The following is a 22,513-nucleotide window of genomic DNA, read 5'->3' on the forward strand; positions in this document are numbered from 1 at the left end:
CAGGTCGCAGCCCCCGAGATACCCCGGCTGCGGTAATGGCCACCGCCAATGGCGTGTAGCTGGTAGGAATGACAATAGCGTAGTCAGTCAGGCCGGGTCGACAACAACAGGACAAAACGGTACAGAACAGTAGATGAAAATCACAGGTCATGGGCCGGGTTCAGCAACGGAAGGTCAGATCAAAGGAAAACACAGAGAATGGTCTAGTCACAAGCCGAGTCAGATTCCAGGAGAGTCACGAGAGTATGAACAGAGCTGTAGCGACACAAAGACACAAGACACAAGTGCAAAGAGCATGTGCGGATCACAGGCTTATATGTGCTCAGCCACACCCCTCTGGGGGATGGACCTCAGAGACCTGAAGGCATAAAAGACACCCACCATGCTCTGCAGAAACCCAAGATGGACAGTCTCTGGGAAAAGGTAGGACCTTGACAGAGGGATCTCATTGTTAAAAGGTATCAGTCAGGAGAAGGGTACAAAAGAACTTCCAAGGCATTAGATATACAGTTATGTTCAAAATACTAGCAGTCAGACATCACTAACCGGATCAATCACTGTTTTTGGTGGAAATGATATTTCTACATGGCAAATAATTTCCTAGCAGGTGTAGTAGAGTCATAGAAATCCAACAGACCCAACAGTCATGACATGCATGCTGCTGATTCTGTGTCATTGAAAGGGGCGTGTTCAAAATAATAGCCGTGTGGAGTTCTATTAGTGAGGTCATTCATTCTTTGAAAAACAGGTGGCAATTATTGCCCTTATTTAAGGAAGGAAGGCAGCAAATGTTGGACATGCTGGTTACAGTGCATTTCTCTCTGAAATTCTGAGGAAAATGGGTCGTTCCAGACATTGTTCAGAAGAACAGCGTACCTTGATTAAAAAGTTGATAGGAGAGGGGAAAACATATAAAGAAGTGCAGAAAATGATCGGCTGCTCAGCTAAAATGATGGCAAATGCTTTAAAATGGCAACCAAAACCTGAAAGATGCGGAAGAAAGCGAAAAACTACCATTGGAATGGATAGAAGAATAGCCAAAATGGTGCGGACTCAGCCAACAATCAGCTCCAGGAAGATGAAAGAAGGTGTGACGTTCCCTGTGAGGACTCAGCCAACAATCAGCTCCAGGAAGATGAAAGAAGGTGTGACGTTCCCTGTGAGGACTGTTACAATTAGAAGACGCCGATGTGAAGCCAAGCTATCTGCAAGAAGTCCCCACAAAGTCCCACTGTTGGAAAAAAGACGTGTGCTGAAGAGGTTACAATCTGCCAAAGAGCACATTGACTGGCCTAAAGAGAAATGGTGCAACATTTTGTGGATTGATGGAAGTAAGATTGTTCTTTTTGGGTCTAGTGGGCGGAGACAGTTTGTCAGACGACCCCCAAACACTGAATTCAAGCCACAGTACACTGTGAAGACCGTGAAGCATGGTGGTGCAACCATCATGATATGGGGATGTTTCTCATACTACGGTGTTGGGCCTATTTATCGCATACCAGGGATCATGGATCAGTTTGAATCCATCAGAATACTTGAAGAGGTCATGCTGCCTTATGCTGAAGAGGAAATGCCCTTGAAATGGGTGTTCCAACAAGACAACGACCCCAAACACACCAGTAAACGTACAACATCTTGGTTCCAGACCAACAAGATGGACGTTATGGAGTGGCCAGCCCAATCACCGGATCTTCATCCAATAGAAAACTTGTGGGGTGACATCAAAAATGCCGTTTCTGAGGCCAAACCAAGAAATAGAGAAGAACTGTGGAATGTGGTCCAATCATCCTGGGCTGGAATACCTGATCACAGGGGCCAGAAGTTGGGGGACTCCATGCAACACAGATGTACAGCAGTTCTCAGAAACAGTGCGACTACAACCAAATATTCATGAAGTCATTCAAAGGAAAGCAAAATCTTCAAACATTTCTCAGTTTATATAGTGAATGTTTGAGTTTGTAAAGAAGAATACAAACACGGCCATTTTTTTTGAACCGTCTAATATTCACTTTTCTTCCATTTTTTTAGAGGAACAACACAAATTTGATGTATTTTTCTTCATGTTGTGATTTGGAATAGAATGTGTCGTGTTCCCAATGCATTTGTGTGGATGGAAATAAAAGGATTAGAGGGATTTTCAGCTTTATTCACTTTTTTCAACACACTGCTATTATTTTGAACATAACTGTACCATAGAACACAGTGAAGACAGTCATCATCAAGTGGAGAAAATATGGTGCAGCAGTGACATCACCAACAGTGACATCACCAACAGTGACCTCACCAAGAACTGGACGTCCCTCCAAAATGGATGAAAAGATGAGAAGAACACTGGTCTGGGAGGCGGCTAAGAGGCCTACAGCAACATGAAAGGAGCTGCAGGAATATGTGGCAAGTCCTGGCTGTGTGGTCCATGTGACAACAATCTCCGTGTTCTTCATATGTCTGGTCTATGGGGTAGAGTGGAAGACGGAAGCCTTTTCTTAGGAAGAAAACCATCCAAGCTCGGCTACATTCTACAAAAACACATCTGAAGTCTCCCAGAAGCATGTGGGGAGATGTGTTCTGGTCTGATGAAACCAAGGTTGGACTCTTTGGCCTTAATTCAAAAAAAATATGTTTGGCACAAAAACAACACTGCACATCACCAGAAGAACACCATACCCACTGTGAAGCATGGTGGTGGCAGCATCATGCTATGGGGATGTTTTTCTTCAGCTGGAACTGGGGTCTTAGTCAAGGTATAGGGAATTATGAACAGTTCCAAATACCAGTCGATATCGGCACAAAACCTTCCGGCTTCTGCTAGAAAGCTGAACAAAGAGGAGCTTCACCTTTCAGCATTGCGACCACCCAAAGCATCCATCCAAATCCACAAAGGAATGGCTTCACCAGAAGAAGATGGAAGATTTGGAATGGCCCAGCCAGAGCCCAGACCTGAATCCGATGGACAATCTGTGGGGTGATCTGAAGAGGGCTGTGCGCAGGAGATGACACGCAATCTGACAGATTTGGAGCGTTTTTACAAGAAAGATCGGGCAAATATTGCCCGATGGAAAAGGTGGAAAACTCTTCTGAAATTATTTATTTTTGTCTCATTTTTTTACATTACAGAAATCTGACATTTTAACCGGGGTGTGCAGACTTTTTATATCCACTGTATGTAGTACATTACATACTCCTGACCCCTGCACTATATACTCTATTTGGACATTACACACTCCTGACCCCTGCACTATATACTCTATGTTGTACATTACATACTCCTGACCCCTGCACTATATACTCTGTGTTGTACATTACATACTCCTGACCCCTGCACTATATACTCTATGTTGTACATTACATACTCCTGACCCCTGCACTATATACTCTATGTTGTACATTACATCCTCCTGACCCCTGCACTATATACTCTATGTTGTACATTACATCCTCCTGACCCCTGCTCTATATACTCTATGTTGTACATTACATACTCCTGACCCCTGCGCTATATACTCTGTGTTGTACATTACATTCTCCTGACCCCTGCACTATATACTCTGTGTTGTACATTACATACTCCTGCACTATATACTCTATGTTGTACATTACATCCTCCTGACCCCTGCACTATATACTCTATGTTGTACATTACATCCTCCTGACCCCTGCACTATATACTCTATGTTGTACATTACATAGTCCTGACCCCTGCACTATATACTCTATGTTGTACATTACATCCTCCTGACCCCTGCACTATATACTCTATGTTGTACATTACATCCTCCTGACCCCTGCACTATATACTCTGTGTTGTACATTACATTCTCCTGACCCCTGCACTATATACTCTGTGTTGTACATTACATACTCCTGCACTATATACTCTATGTTGTACATTACATCCTCCTGACCCCTGCACTATATACTCTATGTTGTACATTACATCCTCCTGACCCCTGCACTATATACTCTATGTTGTACATTACATCCTCCTGACCCCTGCACTATATACTCTATGTTGTACATTACATCCTCCTGACCCCTGCACTATATACTCTATGTTGTACATTACATCCTCCTGACCCCTGCACTATATACTCTATGTTGTACATTACATAGTCCTGACCCCTGCACTATATACTCTATGTTGTACATTACATACTCCTGACCCCTGCACTATATACTCTATGTTGTACATTACATCCTCCTGACCCCTGCACTATATACTCTATGTTGTACATTACATCCTCCTGACCCCTGCACTATATACTCTATGCTTTACATTACATCCTCCTGACCCCTGCACTATATACTCTATGTTGTACATTACATCCTCCTGACCCCTGCACTATATACTCTATGTTGTACATTACATAGTCCTGACCCCTGCACTATATACTCTATGTTGTACATTACATCCTCCTGACCCCTGCACTATATACTCTATGCTTTACATTACATACTCTTGACCCCTGCACTATATACTCTATGTTGTACATTACATACTCCTGACCCCTGCACTATATACTCTGTGTTGTACATTACATCCTCCTGACCCCTGCACTATATACTCTATGTTGTACATTACATACTCCTGACCCCTGCACTATATACTCTATGTTGTACATTACATACTCCTGACCCCTGCACTATATACTCTATGTTGTACATTACATACTCCTGACCCCTGCACTATATACTCTATGTTGTACATTACATCCTCCTGACCCCTGCACTATATACTCTATGTTGTACATTACATAGTCCTGACCCCTGCACTATATACTCTATGTTGTACATTACATCCTCCTGACCCCTGCACTATATACTCTATGTTGTACATTACATAGTCCTGACCCCTGCACTATATACTCTATGTTGTACATTATATCCTCCTGACCCCTGCACTATATACTCTATGCTTTACATTACATACTCCTGACCTCTGCACTATATACTCTATGTTGTACATTACATAGTCCTGACCCCTGCACTATATACTCTATGTTGTACATTACATCCTCCTGACCCCTGCACTATATACTCTATGTTGTACATTACATCCTCCTGACCCCTGCACTATATACTCTATGTTGTACATTACATACTCCTGACCCCTGCACTATATACTCTATGTTGTACATTACATCCTCCTGACCCCTGCACTATATACTCCATGTTGTACATTACATACTCCTGACCCCTGCACTATATACTCTATGTTGTACATTACATCCTCCTGACCCCTGCACTATATACTCTATGTTGTACATTACATACTCCTGACCCCTGCACTATATACTCTATGTTGTACATTACATACTCCTGACCCCTGCACTATATACTCTATGTTGTACATTACATCCTCCTGACCCCTGCACTATATACTCCATGTTGTACATTACATACTCCTGACCCCTGCACTATATACTCTATGTTGTACATTACATCCTCCTGACCCCTGCACTATATACTCCATGTTATACATTACATACTCCTGACCCCTGCACTATATACTCCATGTTGTACATTACATACTCCTGACCCCTGCACTATATACTCTATGTTGTACATTACATACTCCTGACCCCTGCACTATATACTCTATGTTGTACATTACATACTCCTGACCCCTGCACTATATACTCTATGTTGTACATTACATACTCCTGACCCCTGCACTATATACTCTATGTTGTACATTCCATAGTCCTGACTTCTGCTCTCCCCCCTCCCCCCACTGCTATATAAACACATAATATGGATTCTCTTTTGTTACACCCATTTCCTCCCAGCTGTACATTTTATATCGGATGATGTGATTGGAGCACAGACTTTTACATGGTGATAATAATGTGATAACATCCTCCAACTTTGGACCCTTAAACAGAAAGTGATAATGAGGGAGGAGTCAATACCCCAATGATGGTGGTCTTCAGGATCAGTCCAGTCTTCATCTTGGTTGTTCTCCCCCCATCCTCAGTCTCTGACCTCTGGTGGGGCTCAGCCCCGCTGTTCTTCATGACTAAATTATGGAGTAAATAAGGAAGTGCAGTACTTCTTGTGTTGGGAAGATGGTGATGAGTGATAGAGGGGGTGGGGACCCTCGTCCTATAATCCCCTCATCACTGTCCCTCCTATAAAAGACAGTTCTGGTTGTTTCCTCACTCTCTGACTAAGGTCCATGAATAAAGAAATGACCTGGTAGGAGATCAGAGGAGCCATTTCCTAGTTCCCTTGAGGGTGGAATTGTAAGCTCCTCAGAGACCAAGCTGCCTGATGTGGGCGGAGTCCTGGTTTGGGGGAACCAATCAGCTCCTGTCTAGTAATCCTCTTTGTCTTTGTATTTTAGTCCATGGCCGGGAGATGAGGAAAACCTCCGAAGATTGTCTCACTTTGTCTCCAGACTGGAAAGTAGAAGATGAGGACATCACACAGTATAGTCCAGTTGAAAACCCGGCTCCCTCCAATGTCCATCCGGCACCACCCAGTGTAGATGGACCATCGGATTCCTCGTATCCTGAGGAACCTCAGACTGTGCGGGACCGGGCCGGCCTTCCAACAGGGAAGAGCTTCTCCTGTCCTGAGTGTGGGAAATGTTTTTCAGAGAAGTCCAATCTTCATAAACATCAGATATCTCACATGGGGGAAAAGCCACATTCCTGTCCTGAGTGTGGGAAATGTTTTTCACAGAAGTCCCATCTTTACAGACATGAGAGATCTCACACAGGGGAGAAGCCACATTACTGTCCTGAGTGTGGGAAATGTTTTTCACAGAAGTCCAGTCTTTACACACATCAGAGATGTCACACGGGAGAGAAGCCATATTCCTGTCCTGAGTGCAGGAAATGTTTTTCACAGAAGTCCCATCTTTACACACATCAGAGATATCACACGGGGGAGAAGCCGTATTCCTGTTCTGAGTGTGGAAAATGCTTTTCAGAGAAGTCCAATCTTCATAAACATCAGAGATCTCACACAGGGGAGAAGCCGTATGCCTGTTCTGAGTGTGGAAAATGTTTTTCAGTGAAGTCTAGTCTTTACAGACATCAGAGATCTCACACCGAAGAAAAGCCGTATTCTTGTCCTGAGTGTGGGAAATGTTTTTCAGTGAAGTCCAGTCTTTACACACATCAGAGATCTCACACTGGGGAAAAGCCATATTCCTGTCTTGAGTGCGGGAAATGTTTTTCAGTGAAGTCCAATCTTTACACACATCAGAGATATCATACGGGGGAGAAGCGGTATTCCTGTTCTGAGTGTGGAAAATGCTTTTTAGAGAAGTCCAATCTTCATAAACATCAGAGATCTCACACGGGGGAGAAGCCGTATTCCTGTCCTGAGTGTGGGAAATGTTTTTTAGATAAGTCCAGTCTTTACACACATCAGAGATCTCACACTGAAGAAAAGCCACATTCTTGTCCTGAGTGCGGGAAATGTTTTTCAGTGAAGTCCAGTCTTTACACACATCAGAGATCTCACACAGGGGAGAAGCCATATTCCTGTCTTGAGTGTGGGAAATGTTTTTCAGTGAAGTCCAATCTTTACACACATCAAAGATCTCACACAGGGGAGAAGCCGTATTCCTGTCCTAAGTGTGGGAAATGTTTTTCACAGAAGACCAGTCTTTACACACATCAGAGATCTCACACGAGGGAGAAGCCACTTTCCTGTCCTGAGTGAGGGAAATGTTCATCATTGAAGTCCTGTCTTCCTGTACATCAGGGGTCCCACACAACCCTGGAGGTGTATTGGTGCCTTGAGTGCGGGAAATGTCTGCTAGATGAATGTTGCTGGACATCCCAGCTCTCATGTAGGGAAGAAGCACACCCTGATGTACATCTCAGATACAGGTACACAATGATGACAAATCACAGCTTGAACTATCTTGCTTTGCATGTAATGAGTCTATCTCATATATTAGTTTCACCTTTTAAGTTGCTGAACTGAAATAAATGAACTTTTGCACCATATTCTCATTTTTCCAGTTTCACCTGTATAACTCATGGCTGATCTTCATCATGGAAGGAACAGTTCATAAGGAGATCAGAGGCCCCCAAAGACATGGATGAAGTGTGGGACCGGGTTGGCCATTGATGGCAGGAGAAGAATAAAAATAGAGTCCTGCCCTGTGATTGGCTGAGTACATTTTGTGGTGGGAGATTTCACAAACACTTGGAGGTCTATGGAGAACAATGTTGAACGGATGTGACCGGCATTCTCCAGAATAGATTTAATAGGAAATACATTCTCTACCTTTAATGGCTTGCTGGATGTTCATCAGAAAAGGTGTCCCTGGAAATGTTTCTGAAAATTTGTAGCTATGTTCATGTAGTATGTCTGTTATTGCTGATCATCTCCTGTAGTATGTATGCAGTCTCTGACAGTCTCCTGTAGTATGTATGCAGTCTCTGACCGTCTCCTGTAGTATGTCTGCAGTCTCTGACCGTCTCCTGTAGTATGTCTGCAGTCTCTGACCGTCTCCTGTAGTATGTCTGCAGTCTCTGACCGTCTCCTGTAGTATGTCTGCAGTCTCTGACCGTCTCCTGTAGTATGTCTGCAGTCTCTGACCATCTCTTGTAGTATGTCTGCAGTCTCTGACCGTCCCAGCCTACAAGAAAAGGCTGGAGAGTTGGGTCTCAGCTACAGGGGACTTACTAAAGAACAGCTGGTCCGAATACTGGAGGAAGCTGGCCAACAGGAGTTGGGCACTGACATGGGTCAGGCACCACCCGGTGAGGATGTACCAGAGCTACCTGGGAAATCCAGTAAGAGCCCATGGCTTATCTGGTGCTAGAGATGGCCATTCTGGGGGAGGGTGCCACTACAGAAAGGAAACTTGCAGTCACTGAAAAGACACAAAAGAGACACACAGAGTGGGAGGCTACAAAGAACAGAGAAGCCACCTCTGTGTCTGTCCCTGTGGTAAGGGAAACCACAAGAATCTTCAGGATGGACTTTAAGCCCTACCAAGAACATACTGGAGATGTGGATTGTAGTGACTTTTGGGGGACTGTTTATTAAGAAAAATAATATTATCCCAAAATTGGGAATCCCAGCTGACTGTCAGGGGTTAACATTTTAGGGTGAATTTCAAGGGATATTTCAAGAGGTTACCACACACACACAATGAGTGGAAGAGACTTGTGCAAGACACAATATTACTATTTGAATTTCTACAGGTGATCAAACAAGAGTACCAGAAAAGACAATGGTGGGATCTGATTCTGGTTTTTCTAAGACCTTGCAAAGTGTCATCTAAACAAGTACCATTGTCTATGGGAAGCCAGGAGACTTCACCTGCAGGGAACTTAATTATAGAGTCAAACACCACTATTTGGACTTCTGCAGGTGAACATATACGAGGTCTGGAAGTGACAATAGGGGAACCAAACCTGATTGTCTGAGAGCTCACACAAAACCTTGGAAAGTGTGATGAACAAACCGTCTCCTTGAAATGTGACAATATGCTATTGAACTGAGGTTTTAACTCCAGGCCAGTCTATTTACCTTAATTACTCAACAATGGATAAGGTTCTCCATCACATTCCCATGAACTGTACATTCAGCCCAAGGTAAAATCTGGGTCAGCTAAGATACAAAGAAAAATGTGGTTTATATCAATGGGATCTTATAAAGGGTATGTTTCCACACACCAAAATATATTCAACAAAGTTGGGTATTGCATACCACTCAATTAAGTGTGAAATGATAAAGAATAGGATGATTTATGAATTGGGGTCAATTGTACATTTCCAAAGAAATCAGCTATCTCAAAACAGCTTAAATATCAGGGAAATGAGAAACCGAATGTACATATATCTTTCTATGATCCTTATCCAAGAATTAGTATTGAAATCAACTATACTTGGATAAGACATATATATTTGATACCTAAAGACATTTTGGTTTCAATCAAAGCATGAGTCATTAAAACACAAATTTCCTTGGATGCCTGACTGTCCCCAGTGGACAGGTGAGGAATATCTCTAGGTACGCACACTTCTCGACCAGCCAATCAACAAGCCGGTTGGGAGGGTCCCTTGAAACAAAGGATTGTATGGTATAAAAAGGCCATACACCTCACACTTAATCAAGCTGAAAATCTGACACACTTAAAAATCTGAAAACAATCTTCTAAACTTCAAGACTTCTAAACTTCTTCTATGATACTTCTGATCTAGACTTTTATCGACACGTCTATGACTATACTGAACTACTTCTTCTGATCTACTTTCCTTATATAATATCTACACTCTACTCTAAACACTACAATCAAGACTGCACTATCTCTCACTTGCTACCTGCGGCCATTTTGCTGAAGGAGTCCAGCTGCCATTTTGTCTTGAGGACCATTTGAAGGCCCAACTGAATCCCACTGGGGAGGCCTCAAAATCAAGGTTCTAGGAGTGGTGAGACTGCTAGGATATTGTATTTTATTTGATATTTCCAATTTTCCAAAGACTTATAGCATTTGTATTGTGTGTTTAGGAATATTAAGATTATATACATAGTTATCACTAAAAAGTATTTGGTTTGGTATTGAGTGTATATATTGCATATTTCACTGATCGGTAGTTTTGTTGTAGTGCAATTTATCAGAGATATCTTTCTTTTTTCTCTATGGCCACGAGAAATTTTAAATAATTTCTGAAGCACTATAAGGTTACAACTTATACCTAAATTAGATTTTTCCTCTATTTACTATTATCTATAATCATCTACTGTTGGATCATATAGAATTAGCCTGTCATATTTTTATTGTATGTACAAGTATACATTTATCACCAGTCTTTTGCGTTTGTATTAATATATATATAAATTTTGTACATAAATAAATTTATTTGTCAAAAGGCAATTTTTGTTTCTATGGTACGAAATCATCCTGGCTAAAAGGACTCAAGGTATATTATTAAGTGGTGATCAAATTATTAAGGTGTCCAAATTATTGGTTCATTAAATATTTGCCGTATTTTAACGGCTGGAGGCACTGCAATATTTTGTTTAAGGGAGAGGACACCGCCCTACGTATTTAGAATACATTCTTACATAAACCACCGCAGGACAAATTTGGAGGCACTGCTGAGAGCCAAAGAAATCGTACCATAATACAAAACGCACTGGTGATTATACCATTGTCAAAAACATATTTTGTATAAAAATGGCATCCAGTAACCACGGATCCACCTCTTCCAAGCATAGCAAGGAAAAGGTAGCTGTCCAGAATGTTGAGGAGGAAACTCCTAGAAAATCCTGCGATGCTTTGCAAAGGTATACAGAATGTGCGGTAATAGATTAGATTTAGGGAATAACATTGAGGAATTAGTACCAGAAGATAAAAAGCAAGCTATGAGCACCTCTGAGGACCTGTTTAACGAAGAAGGTCGGTTTGTCAGGTTTTTTTTGCATTTGCTGAAGCAGAAAATAATAAAAGCCGTGACAGACTTCTCCTAGAAGCCTGGCCCATGTTATGGTTTATGAGCAGTGGAGCTGCCCAGCAAACGCCAGCTTTAAGGGAGGACCTGTCAGAAGCCCGCCACCTTTTGAAAAACAGAAATCAGGACATTGAGTCTTTGAAGGAGAAGCTTGGTCATGCTGGTATTCGTCTAGACCAGGGGTGGGCAAACTTTTTGACTTGAGGGCCGCAATGGGTTCATATATTGGACCCGGGGGCCGGACCAAGAGTAGATGAATGATGTGTATGTGTCATCCATAGTAAGTATAGTAATATTCCCCCATAGTAAGCATAGTAATTAATCCTCCATATAGTAATTCATCCCCCATAGTAATTAATCCCCCATATAGTAATTCATCCCCCATAGTAATTAATCCCCCCTATAGTAATTCATCCCCCATAGTAATTAATCCCCCATATAGTAATTCATCCCCCATAGTAATTCATCCCCCATATAGTAATTCATCCCCCATATAGTAATTCATCCCCCATAGTAATTCATCCCCCCTATAGTAATTCATCCCCCATAGTAATTCATCCCCCATATAGTAATTCATCCCCCATATAGTAATTCATCCCCCATAGTAATTCATCCCCCCTATAGTAATTCATCCCCCATAGTAATTCATCCCCCATATAGTAATTCATCCCCCATATAGTAATTCATCCCCCATAGTAATTCATCCCCCATATAGTAATTCATCCCCCCTATAGTAATTCATCCCCCCTATAGTAATTCATCCCCCATAGTAATTCATCCCCCCTATAGTAATTCATCCCCCCTATAGTAATTCATCCCCCATAGTAATTCATCCCCCATAGTAATTCATCCCCTATATAGTAATTCATCCCCCATATTAAGTCCCCAAGTCCGCCCTGTGTCAATTCACTTACCTTTGCTCCGCGCGTTCCTCTCGCCGTGTTCCCGCGACGTTCAGGTGTAGCATGAAAATCTGTCTCCTATGAGGATCTGTCCCCCTCGACGTATCTGCGCATGTGCCCGTTTCAGGCATTAGCAGCCGATCGGCGATCTCCGGCACATGCGCAGATACGTCGAGGGGGACAGATCCTCATAGGAGACAGATTTTCATGCTACACGGCGGACTGTGAGAGGAGCCTAGCGGGAGCCTAGCTCCGCGGGCCGGATTAAAAGGTCCGCCGGGCCGTATACGGCCCGTGGGCCATAGTTTGCCCATTGCTGGTCTAGACGAATCCAAGGAGCATCAAGCTAGCTTGGTCAGAGACATTCAATGTGCTCAAGGCCTATATGAGGAAAGTTTTCAGGAACTGAAACAATTTAAAAAAAGATATCAGGATTTAAAAAAAGAAGTAGAGTTCTTTAGATCAGGAAGGATATCTCCTGTTGAAATTAATGTTCATCCAGGGGATAAGCATGACCAATCAGAACTTGCTTTTGTAAGATCTGAGCAAAAAACACTGGAGGAGCAGATTGTGAGGTTAACTGCCCAAATAAATGCTGGGGTCCAGAACCGGACCAACCCAGTTAAGCAGGAGGCTGATGAACGGGAATACCCGTATCACAGTGAAGTACCTGATAGTGAGACAGAGACGGAATATAGGTTGCCCCTAGGCTCCAAAGATATACCCCAGAGCATGCAGAAGAAGAGTATGAGGCTTCATATAGGCAGGAAGGGAAGTCCCGGGGGTCATTCAGAAGATATGACACCCCAAAGGTCATTAAATTTTTGAAAGACACCATTCCTATTTTCACCAAGAAAGGGTCCCTGGAAATTACTGAACATATGAAAACATATGAACAAGCGTTAGAAATTCTAGGCATTAGAGATGACCGCACCAAAATTGAATTATTGCCATGGGTGTTTGAAGAAAAATACCGGCAATTCTTTGATACCTTGAAGGCCTTTTCCAATCAGTCCTGGAGAGAGGTAAAACATAGGTGCCACATGGAATTTGGGCCTTATAGAACTGTTACCTCTGCCAAGGCTGCGGCCTACAATTTAAAGTGTGGTCCTAACCAAAGCTCTGCAGAATTTCTGGCCGTCCTCAGAAATGCATATATCCTGGCTGAGAAGGATCCCAATCCTGACCAGCCAGAATTCAAGACTCTATTTTATGAAGCACTACCTGCTTACATAAAATTGGGACTTGCTCAGGATTACAGAAAGGGACGCTCTCTTGATTGGCTGGTGAAAGAAAGTGACTATCTGTTCTCAATCCAACAGTCCAGTGAGAGCGGGATAAAAAGAGAGCACAAGAATAGTCCCAAGATAGTGGCAGCCACTACCGTTTCCCCTCCAAATCTAAATTTGCAGGCGGAGAAGAAATCTTATGCGGAAGTAGTCCGTGGGGGTAAACCCAATGGTTCCCCTAGATTTGTACCTCAAACCCAGTGGGTGAGGAAGGAGAGGCAAGAGCCAAGGAAATACGGTAGTGGGAGTGAAAAAGGTAAATGGTATGACAATGCCCAGTATAGTGATGAGAACCAAAGGGGTCAATGGTATCCTCGGAGGTTCTACTATACTCACCAGAACCAACAGAGAAATTTTTTATAGAAACAACAATTTTAATAGGAACCCCAATTTTGATAGGAACCCCAACTTTAATAGGAACCCCAATTTCAACAGAAACTCTGACTTCCAAAGACTCCTTCAAGACCAGGAACACCCTCAAGCTCAAAGGGAGGATACAGTACCCCAGGCTCCCCTCAATTACAGGGAGGGCCATAAACCTCAGGGAGCAAGGCTATGGAGTCGGGACTGGAGCAGCAGTTCTGACTCCGGGTCTCCTAACCAATCCCGTTCGAAACGCAACCGCAAGTACAGGAATAGGGAGAATCACCAGAATGCCTCCTCTAAGCGCATTGAGCAAATAGAGGCGCAGATCAGCAAAATGGCTGAACAAATGGACAGGCTTGTCAATAACCATTCTTCCAATCCTTTTTTAGGAGCAGCTTCTGTGACCAACCAAGGGTCACAGAATTAACAGGCAACCAAGCCTTAAACCAACAGGGGAGAACACTGAGTGAGACGACAGGAGATGTGTGTCCCGTCCTTGACACGCTACTAATGGATAATCTAGTTCTCGGGCCAAGGGGGACCAGTTGTTGGTTATTAATTCCTCTCCTGTTTTTCAGTGTTCATCTATTCCCCCTAATAGGGTCACGTTGTCAGAAATCGTTGTGATTGACAAGCCAGACGGAACGCCAACTTCTGGTTGTGCTTCCGTCTGGAAACAGTCCGAGAGTCCAGCCAGGAAGGATAAGGGTGATGTGTCTGCAAAGTGCGGTGAGATAAGAGCCAATCATATGTCATTGAAGGGCCCACAGATCTTCAACCACGCTAATTTCATGTATGAGCTGACTGAATCTGATGGGAGATATTATGCCACAGTACAGGTGCAGGATGCCAGTGATCTTTCTATTGTCGGCCTAATAGACACTGGATCCCAGGCTACCATTATGTCACAGGAACATTTTTACAAAGTGGCAAATGTCATGCCCAATAAACCAAAACTTAAAAGCTTTGACAGCCCACTGATTGGTGTAGGCGGAGATCCTTTAAAAGTCATGGGTACCGCCTGGCTTAAACTTAAACTGGGTAATAAGGAACTTAGACACCCCATTATCATTGCCAACATCTCCCAGCACCACATGATCATTGGGATGGACTTCCTTAAAAGGCTGAACACAATAGTTGACTGTGTGAACCAAGTACTGTGGTCACAGGTAAATACCCCGATTAAATATGGGAAACTTAAAACTCCCCATTCCCGACAACACTGCCACCTGGTGGAAGAAAGGCCTGGATCATTAGAAATCCATTTCAGGAACAGTCAACTTCCTGATGTAACGGTTATCAAACCTGATGACTATAACCCTATCAGAAGAGATGAGGATCACATTTTTAAAATCCCTCGAAATAAAACAAGATGATATTCTTACCATATCTTTTCATCAGGAGGATAAACCAAGGAAAGGGGGGAATCACACCCAATTCTTGACAGGTATTGAAAGGGTTAACAGTGATTTATTTATCCCTATCTGGATAAACGGTCTTAATAGGTCAAAATATGCCAAACTAGATTTGAGACAGGAACACAGCTTTGTAAGCCATGGGCTGATAAAACACCTGACCGAAATGGAAATGATCCATTTCTCCACACCTCAGCGTCATTGGATTTCAGACTCCATTGATGACTCTGATGATTACAATTCAATGGCTAGGTGTCTCCTAAACGTCACTATAGGGAATAATACAGCCATCCATGTGTTCCTAGTCTTGGATAATCCCCAAACTAAAATTTATTTTGGCAATGATGTGTTACATTGTTTTGCAACTCAAGTCGACCTAATTAAAAACTGCTTATGGAGTCAACTAAATGGGGACCCTGAGAGATACCAAAATCTGGACTTAGCCTTAAAATCCCGGCAACAGATGCCTTATGCTGTTGAAGTCCAGGTAGTCCAAAGAATTACAATTTCTAAGGGCATAAATAATTTCATATTCCCCATCCAAGTTAAAAAGGGATATAAACTGAAGGGGTCAGATGCATTAGTATGCCTCTCCCATAAAATGCAGGGGGAGGGACTGAACATTACACATACACCCCCAGTCAACACACATCAGTCCCCGATGTACATTTACATACATACATAATCTGTCCAATCAGGATCATCTTACCCAAGGAGACCCTCATTGGTCTAGCGGTAGAGACCGAGTATCACACTTTTGGAGTCACTAACCAGGTGATTGGACTCATCCCCGATGAATATTTATCGGAGGAACAATTAACTGAACAATCGTTCCATTCATTACCAGAAGGTAACTTCACCGTAGAGTCCATTTATCCTTTCGATTCTAAAGATGGCATCTGTAGAATTGAAGAGACTTCAATTGTCTTTGATCAACCAATCAAAGAACAAGAGTACCCTAAGGGACCTGGATGGCAGGAGAACACACATCACATGCTCAATGACCTCACCACAAAACTTGAACAGGCATATGAGAAAGGACAGCCGGAAAGCTTTCCTGGATTCAAGGAGTTAGTGGAAGAGATGGTGGCCCTCGCCGATGCATGTTCCAATGATCTTGACCGACAACTGCTCCAAGAGCTTCTCCTTGAATTCCAAGAGATCTTTGCCAAGGATTCTTACGATTGTAGGACTACTGACCTACACATCGCTAGGATCCAAACAGATACAGATGCCCCACCAGTCTTTGTAGAACAGTATAGGTTGCCATTAGCTTCCTATGAATCTCTAGCCGGGAACTATCAGGAAGTTACATGAAAGGGGTATAATTAAGCCCATCCACAGCTCCTATAACCACCCGATCCTGGGTATTTTAAAACCCAACAGACAATGGCATTTGTGCGCTGACCTCCGGCAGCTAAACAAGCGTGTTTACATGTCAGGATGGCCTGTGCCATACATAGACCAATGTCTAGCCCAACTCCAAGGATCCCAAGTTTTTACAGCCTTGGATTGTGCACAGGGATACTGGACCATTAAGGTGAGTGAGGAAGACCAATACAAACTGGCTTTCAGTTTTGGCAACCGACAGTACTGTTGGGTGCGTTTGTCTTTTGGATTTATAAATTCCGGACATGAATTTGCTGTGTTTATGCACAAGGCCATGCCAGATGCCCTCGAGCGGGGGACGTTGGCATATGTGGACGATATCTTGATCAAAAGTACTGATATGGCCAAGCATATTACAGAACTTCGACACGTTTTGGGCCAATTAAAAGCAGCAGGGGTTAAACTATCCCTATGAAAAGCCCAATGGTGTCGCACAAAGGTAAATTTCCTCGGCCACAAAGTTACCGCTGAAGGTTTGAACCCAGAAAAGAAGAAGGTTGAGGCGGTTCTAAACTGTAAAGTCCCTACTAACCTTAAAGAATTGAGATCATTCCTAGGTATGGTAAATTATTCCCATAAATTCATTGATAATTACGCCGAGATAAGCAAGCCGCTGCTTCACCTACTGAAGAAAGATGTCGAATGGTTGTGGGGTAAGAAACAGGAAGACGCCATGAAGGAATTAAAGGAACGTCTCACACAAGCCCCATGTCTCGTGTATCCAGAGGGAGGTAAAAACTTCTATCTAGAGACAGGGTTCACACAGGTAAGTATGAGTTCTGTTCTTTACCAAAAACAAGATAATGTCAGTAAGGTGATTGCCAATGCTAGTAAAACTTTGTCCCCGGTAGAAATAAAATTCAGTGACTGTGAAAAAGCTCTATTGTCCACCGTGTGGGCATTACAGAATTTCCGCAGTTACATTCAGGGAGAGAGAATCATTGTTGAAACGGCACACCAGCCTTTACAGTATTTAAAGAGTGAACGTATCAGGGGAGGAAATGTGTCTAATAGCCGCATCACTGCTTGGACTTTGTCTTTGCAAGGGTGGCCTCTTGAAATTCGGTATAAACAGAACAAGGAAAGTCCAGTAGCCCAGGGCCTAGCCGAGCTCCATGATTGTTCCGCAACTACGCCTGCTACGGAGGCCCCGGACACTGACTTTTTGGAAGAACAACTGTTCTCTCCCTACAAGGTTTATGATGAAGAATACTGTAAACAGCTGCCGTGTGTATATGTGGATGGTTGTGCTTTTCATCACAAGGATGGAGAACAGCTCCAACTAGTGGCAGGTATTGGAATCGTTTGGACCCAAGGTGTCACCCCGATTTCTGTGGGATACAAACTTGGACCAAAAAGCAGTCAGGTTGCTAAACTCACTGCAATCCTAAGAGCAATTGAGATGGCTATAGAGTTCAACATAAAGGAATGTGCCATCATAACTGATTCCAATTATGTCAGGAATAGTTTTGTGGAATATTTCCCTAGGTGGAAACGAAACAACATGAACAAGAGCAATCATAAACCCGTCAAACATGGTAAGCTCTTTTGTCATATCAATGAGCTAGTGAGGTCCAATGAATTAACCCTTTATTTCAAAAAGACCAAAGGCCACTCCATGGACCTAGGTGCCGAAAAAGAAGGGAACGATTTGGCTGATTCTCTAGCCAAGGAAGGGGCCATCAACGGTGAATTACTAGACATAGATCATCTCTTAGGTACCGTGCAGATTGAAGCTATCACCAGGCAACAGGCCAGAACAGCTGGTGATCCTAATGTGGTACAGTGAAGTCACAATTCTCCTAGTGAGGATTTAATTACTGCCCAGAAAGAAGACCCAATAATTGGCTTATTTTATAGACCTATAGAAGACCCCAACCAAAATCCCATCAATCAGGAAATATGTAGTGGGAAGGAGGATTTACGTATCTTAATGAAATCCAAATCCCAATTCGCTTTGTACCAGGGATTGTTGATACGAACCTCAAAGGGTGGTATCCAACAATGGGTCGTCCCATTTAAATTTAGAGGTCTAATATTACAGCATGCCCATGATGCTCCTACTTCCGGGCATCGCGGAGAGAAGATCACGTATGAGATCCTACGGGATTATGCCTACTGGCCTCATATGTTACGTGATGTGAAGGCGTACTGCCAAGGTTGCCTGATATGTCCCCAATTTCAACCTACCAAACCAACTCATAGAGCACCTCTCCAGAAAAGGGGGATATGTATGCCTTGGTCAGACCTTCAGATGGATTTTATTGGGCCCGTAACAAAATCTTCACGAGGAAATCGATATATGTTAACAGTTACATGTTTATTTACCAAGTATGTCGAATGTATACCAGCACCGAATAATAGCTCCGAGACATGTGCTGCATTATTAATAAATCATGTATTTTCACGTTTTGGTCTCCCACAGAGGATAGAGTCTGATAGAGGATCGCACTTCACTAGCGAAGTGATGGCCGAACTGTGGAAAATTTTGGGGGTTAAAAGGAAACTGCATATCGCCTATCGGCCAGCCTCTAGTGGTGGTGTAGAACGATACAATCAGACCATCGTTAACGTCCTTAAGAAATTTGTTAAGGAAACAGGCAAAGATTGGGATGTCAAACTCCCGCTGGTCCTGATGGCGTTGAGGGCTACTCCGAATACAGTCACAAAAATGTCATCCTTTGAACTGATGACAGGTAGACGGATGGTACTGCCCCAGCACTTATTGTATCGCACTACAGATCAAAATTTAATCAATGCCACCACCACACACCAATACATAGAGGATCTACGTAAACATTTGCAATATTCCCCGGAATGGTGAAATTAGTAAGAGATGGGTGCACATCAATTAATTATGTGCTTGCCATCCAAAGTCTCAATTGCAGTTGTTAGAAGACTAACCCACCAGTTCCTACCTGGAGATATTGAAATCATTGTGGAATTTCCTCTAAATTTTTCATTCACCTTTTGCCTTACAGGGTCAAGTCATATAATATTCTGTGTATCCGGTACTTAAACTGTTCGTTTTCCATAATCTAGTAATGAAGACCCAGACGATGACCAGCCCGGCAATTGGAGGTGTCAATGACCAGACCCTAGAAGGAAGCTCAGGTAGCTACCTGATGTCCTGTGGGAAAGACCAGACGCCAGTGATCGATCCAGAGATGACAACCTGATGTCCCAGACCACTAAGGGCCCGTTCAGAGGAAGAAACCCGCCTATGAGACCGTCCCAAAGACCCGTCGTGCGGAGGATCCTATGGACCCTGATGTGGGTGTGCCCACCAGGCTAGGCCAGCCTCATCGCCAAACCAGGATTTTCGTCAGGAATATTCATCCAAGGAGCGCCCGAGTTCAATTCACAGATAAACCCAGCATTGCCCGCTGCCATTTCATCATCAAAAGACTACCTAATTCCAAAAGTACCATTCAGAAAATTATTCTTTTCCCAATCACACCATCTGAATGACTTATCAGTGGAGAACTTTGATGTTTCTGGAGAAGATCAACGGTCACTTTAATGAAAAGTCACACTCACAATTTGTTATACTTACACCTCTCTATACGTGTTCGTATCTCAAAAAGGGGGATTTGTGATGACTTTCGGACTATTAAGAAAAATGATATTGTCCCAAATAGGGGATTCTAAGCTGGGTTAATATTTTTGGTTGAAATTCAAGTGACCTTCTAGGAAATTACAAAAACCAATGAGTGGAAGAAACTTGTTTAAGAGACAATGAGACAAACACCACTATTTGAGTTTTTGCAGGTGAGCATGCATAAGGTACCAAAAGGGACAATGGTGAGACAGAAACTTTATTTGGCCTATTCCTTCCAAAACCTTGGAAGATGTGTGTTCACCAAACAAGGCTTCTAAACTGTCACAATAGCTATTGAATATTGAGGTTTAATTCCAGGCCAGTGTATTTACCCTAATTACTCAACAATGGATGAGGTTCTCCGTCACATTTCCATGAACTGTACATTCAGAACAAGGTAAAATCTGGGTCAGTTAAATTACCAAGGAAAATTTGGTTTATATCAATGGAAATATTGTCAAGGGTATATTTCCACACACCAAAATATATTCAACAAAGTTGGGTATTGCATACCATTCAACTAAGTTTGAAGTGATGAAGAAGAAGATTATTTGTGAATTGGGGTAAATTTTATATTTCCAAAAAGAAATCAGCTATTCCAAAATAGTTTAAATATCAGGAAAATGAGAAACCAAATGTATTTACATCTTTCTATGGTCCTTATCCAAGCGTTAGTAGTGAAATCAACTATACTTGAATAGAACATATATTTGATACCGAAAGACATTTTGTTTCAATCAAAGTATGAGTCATCGTTAAGACCACCAATTTTTTTTTGTGATACCTGACTGTCCCCAGTGGACAGGTGAGGAATACCTCTAGGTACGCACACTTCTCAACCGGCCAATCAACAAGCCTGTTGGGAGGTCCCTTGAAACAAAGGATTGTATGGTATAAATATGCCATACACCTCAGAAAAAGGTTCTACACTTCTTCTATGACACTTCTGATCTAGACTTCTATCAACACGTCTATGACTATACTGAACTACTTCTTCTGATATACTTTACTTATATAATAGCTACACTCTATTCTAAACACTACAATCAAGACTGCTCTAACTTCCAAAATATATATTATCTATCCTATTGCTAACACCTACTGCAGTATCCCTCACCTGCTACCTGCGGCCATTTTGCTGAAGGAGTCCAGCTGCCATTTTGTCTTGAGGACCATTTGAAGGCCCAACTGCATCCCACTGGGGAAGCCTCAAACTCAAGATTTTGGGAGTGGTGAGACTGTGTTAGACTATTATAATTTCTTTGATATTTCTAATTTTCTAGAGACTTATAACATTTATTGTGTGTTTAGGAATATTAAGGTTATACATATATCATTATCACTAAAATTGTTTGATTTTGGTATCAAGATTATATATTGCATATTATATGATTTGTAGTTTTGTGGTAGTGCAATTTATCAGAGAATACTTTCTTCTATTCCTATGGCCACGGAATATGAGAAATAATTTCTGAGGCACTATAAGACAACTTATACCTAAATTTAGCTTTTCCTATATTTACCGTCATCTGTAAGCATCTATTGTTGGATCATATAGAAATTAGCATATCATATTTTTGATTGTATGTACAAGTATACATTTATCACCAGTATTTTGCGTTTATATTAATATATATATAAATTGTGTACATAAATAAAATGTATTTATTTATTTATTAAAAAGGCAAATTTTGTGTATATGGTACACATTCATACTATTTAAAAGGCTCAAGGTATATTATTAAGTGGTGATCAAATTGTTAAGGTGTCTAAATTATTGGTTCATTAAATATTTGGTGTATTTTAACAGCTGGAGGCACTGCGATATTTTGTTTAAGGGAGAGGACACCACCCTATGTATTTAGAATAAATTCTTACATAAACCACCACAATGTTTATGGCACACAGGGAAGAAACGGAGGTATATCAAGAGTATCCGAAGGAGTTAAAAGTGTGTAAAAGATATATAGATGACGTGATTATTATTTAGGAAGGAGAGGAAAACACCTTATTGAAGTTTTTAAACAAATTGAATGAAAATAATAAGAATATCAGACTTACATGGGAACATAGCAAGGAAGAAATACAGTTTTTAGATTTAAATATTAAAATTATAAATGGAAAA

The 22,513-nt window shown here is 42.1% G+C and overlaps 1 protein-coding gene across 1 annotated transcript in view; it reads left to right on the top strand.

The window, feature by feature from the left end:
• The window catches only part of LOC149441847 (uncharacterized), a 70,606-nt gene that overhangs the window by 2,687 nt on the left and 45,406 nt on the right, over positions 1 to 22,513 (top strand). The window contains exon 3 of the mRNA XM_089656830.1: positions 6,344 to 7,656. Within this exon, the coding sequence (XP_089512956.1) occupies positions 6,344 to 7,656 (1,313 nt within the window). The remainder of the gene's footprint in view (positions 1 to 6,343; positions 7,657 to 22,513) is intronic.

Source organism: Staurois parvus, unplaced genomic scaffold (assembly GCF_062004578.1).
Source record: "Staurois parvus isolate SC_StPar_1 unplaced genomic scaffold, SC_StPar_1.0 ptg000941l, whole genome shotgun sequence".
Classification (NCBI taxonomy): Eukaryota; Metazoa; Chordata; class Amphibia; order Anura; family Ranidae; genus Staurois; species Staurois parvus.